General features: G+C 37.9%; 1 protein-coding gene across 1 annotated transcript in view; it reads right to left on the bottom strand.

Annotated features, from left to right (window-relative positions):
* The window catches only part of CADM2 (cell adhesion molecule 2), a gene marked incomplete at its 3' end in the record, with an annotated part of 290,844 nt that extends 288,214 nt beyond the window's left edge, over positions 1-2,630 (bottom strand). Inside the window, exon 1 of the mRNA XM_018569231.1 lies at positions 2,549-2,630. Within this exon, the coding sequence (XP_018424733.1) occupies positions 2,549-2,630 (82 nt within the window). The remainder of the gene's footprint in view (positions 1-2,548) is intronic.
* Between the last annotated feature and the right edge of the window lie 681 nt (positions 2,631-3,311).

Genomic DNA, 3,311 nt, shown 5'->3' with positions numbered 1-3,311 from the left:
TATATATCTATATAGATATATATCTATATATATCTATATAGATATATATCTATATAGATATCTGTGTGTGTATGTTTTTTTTTTATAAAGGTGGTCTGCAGCAGGGTCAATGCTATGAATATGTAGTAGATTGTACTATTTATCTTGTTCCCTGAGTCCTGAGAGTGCCTCAACCACTGTGAGCCTATAATATACAGTATGTAAGGGAGTGATTTTGGCAAAACTGATTTTTATGTCAAATTATAGATTTGAACTTTACCGGAATTTTGCCTCTAATTTCACCATGCAATAATGTCTATTAAGATTAGTTTCTATCAAAACACAATTTTGTGTTGCACAAAAATCCATGGAATATCAATTCCCGCCTTCTGCTGATGGACCTGATGGGGAACTGCAGCAGAGGGTGGGTACAATGCTAGTTTACTATTGGCTATTGCAAATTGAAATAGCCAATAGTAATGTCCCAATGCTTTTCAATACGAAAATTATTTTTTTTTCTATTCTGACATCGCTCGTGTCAGAATAAAGAAAAAAAGACACAGCAGTGTTTCTCTCCTTGGCGGCCGGAAGCACGAGACTCCCGGGCCGCCAGGGAGAGTTTGCTGTTTGGAGATCAGTGTCCCTGGTTAGCAGGTAACCAGGGACGCTGATTTCTCTGAAAGTGAGCTGTCAGAAGCTGGCTGTCGGCCGGCCAAAGGACGGCCGCTCGGCCAGCTTCGGCTTTCAGCACGGCTCAGCCGAGCCGATGCATATGCGTTCGGCACTGCAGGAGTGGGAGGGGGCGAGCAGCCACAACATACAAGCGATCAGCGGTTATAGAGCCGCAGATCATGTGTATGTCAAACAGCCAACAACAGCTGTGCAGATCGGACAGGTTTTTTCTGCCTGTGCACGCGCGCTAAGGGACGTGTGTTAGCAGAAAAAAAAGCTGTCTAATTACGGCAACCCGCCGATGGGACTTTGCCGTCCGTCCATTTTCTCACAACGGGAGGACGGCAAGCGGATAATTGGATAACTTTGGATAAATTGGCAGGAGATGAAGAGAGCCATTTTCAGGCAATTAGTATCTTGGCCGCATGTAATATGTGCGTGATTATAGATCTAGAAGAGGGAGGGAATGCATCTAAGTCTATATGGAGGAGCGCTAAATGGACATTGGGGGAAGTAGTGTATGATGTAAATTGGGAAATGAGCTGGAATATCTATTTCCAAAAAGAGCATAATGATTTGCATTGCCAGAAAATATGAACTAGAGACCCCACTTCACCATATATTTGCCAACAATGGGGAATTTGCATTGGAGAAGTTTGCCAATGTTTTAGGGTGTATAATACCCCCTGTTAACTAACTTATGAATGGATTCACAATGAGAAGCTCTATGTGTGGTGCAATATGAGATCTGTATAGCTTTTCACTATTGAGAGTCAGAAAAAGAGGTTCCCAACTCACGCTCCCATTTAAGCATATGAGAGGATTTTGAGAAGTGGCTTGTGTTTCCTAAGTCATTATAGAATAATGCTATACCTTTCTTAGTTGAAGAAGGATTTAATGAAAATTGATATACCTTAAAGTCAATGTGTATGATCTGTGGGAATCGGAGTACTCGTTAAAAGATGTTTAATTTGATAATATCGGTGGAATTCAGTCAGCGGAATCTTATATTGAGAGGATAATTGAGCCAGGGATTTCAATTAGGTATTTTCATAGAGTTTGAAACATAAATACTAACTAGGTGGATCCAGTTAGATAATGTGATGTGTGGTATAATATGTTTCAAGATATTGAGGGAGGGATATATGCATGGGTAGATTGAGAAAGAGAGGAAGTCAGGTGAAATTTTATCCAAATCTTTATGGCGGCTTTAATAGAGGGGTAAGGGGGAATAAGATGAAGTTTGGAAAATTTAGCAGATTGAAATGGATTCAAAATAGAATCTGCATTCAGTAATGCAAGCTACATATGGGCCCATCATTTACCCAGAGGAGGATTGGACCCATAATGTTAAGTTTTTGAGCTGAAAATGGTATTGTTGTTTAGAATCCAAAAAAAGGCAGAACTGTATACAAATGCTAGTAAGGCCCTGTCATACCACATGCTTTCTTGTGTGCGGAAAATGTAGTCCATTCAGACAAATAGTAACACACACTTTACATTTTGCTGCATTTGGTAGCAGGCTGCAACACTGTTGTGTGCTGCAATTTTTACACTTTTGGTAGGATACACCTAGTATGTACTGGATAAACCTTAAAACATTTTCTTGTTATATAAATTCTATTGCAGCAACCAAAATGATATTGATAATACAATAATTAGAAGAGGACAGTCAAATGTATACAAACCAGCATATGCATAGCTTTTGGTAATCATAGAACACTTAATAGATATTTGATGCTTCTAAGCTCCACCACAAATATTGCACAAGCATCAATCAAGTCAACACTGTGTACACAATGACTTTAACAAACACAACTACAATGGCCTAATCACTGGAAAACTAGTGGGGTTGTTACTACTCATACACGAGTCTGAATGCAACAATAAAACTTACCTTTGCCTTTATTCCTCACAGCAGAAACTGGTTTCAAGGAAATGATTGCATGAGAGGAAGAGAATAAATAGAAAACACACATTAGAGATATGCTGAATAAACACATGGAGAGGCGGAGATGCTGTTGAATTAGCTTAGTGAATAAGTTTGGAGTATGCTCACTTTCATCAGCCAAAAGTGCCAGAAAAAAACTTTATTTAAAAAAGTCTCTTCTACATGATTGAGTATTAAAAGTGGACATAGCTTCACCTTATTTAATAAGCTAAGGGAACATAACATTTGCAAAGTGAACAAGTTTTATGCCTTTAGTAAATCCCCTATGACTCACAAACTATGGCAAAAACTTTTTTTACACTATACCTTTGACTTGGGTCATGTTGATCTTATAAGGATAATATAGGTCTTATAAGTGTTATAAGAAGCTGGAGAGTGATTTTTGCTATTCTTGTTAGATTTAGCATTAAAACTGCCTTATTTTTTTTTATGCTACATTTTACGGACCAATCAGCCTCCTGACAAGTGATAAATGGCTATGTAACAGATGCACATTCACTGAAAAGCTGCCTCTTAAAGAGTAATATAATAATAATTTTGATGTGGTTTCATACATTTATGGTTAAAACATTAATTTTTTAAAAGGTGGTGGATATTTGACTTGGAGGTATGTTGCAAACATGCATTGTACTCCTCTATAGGAAATGATTTTCATAAACATCAAGAGAAGTCATACAGGGTCACTTATAATATTCCATTCAAATACATC

Source organism: Nanorana parkeri, unplaced genomic scaffold (genome assembly GCF_000935625.1).
Source record: "Nanorana parkeri isolate BGI_ZX_2015 unplaced genomic scaffold, ASM93562v1 scaffold1308, whole genome shotgun sequence".
In the NCBI taxonomy this organism is placed as follows: domain Eukaryota; kingdom Metazoa; phylum Chordata; class Amphibia; order Anura; family Dicroglossidae; genus Nanorana; species Nanorana parkeri.
Note: the sequence above shows the minus strand (reverse complement) of the source record. Positions and strands in the feature narration are given on the sequence as shown.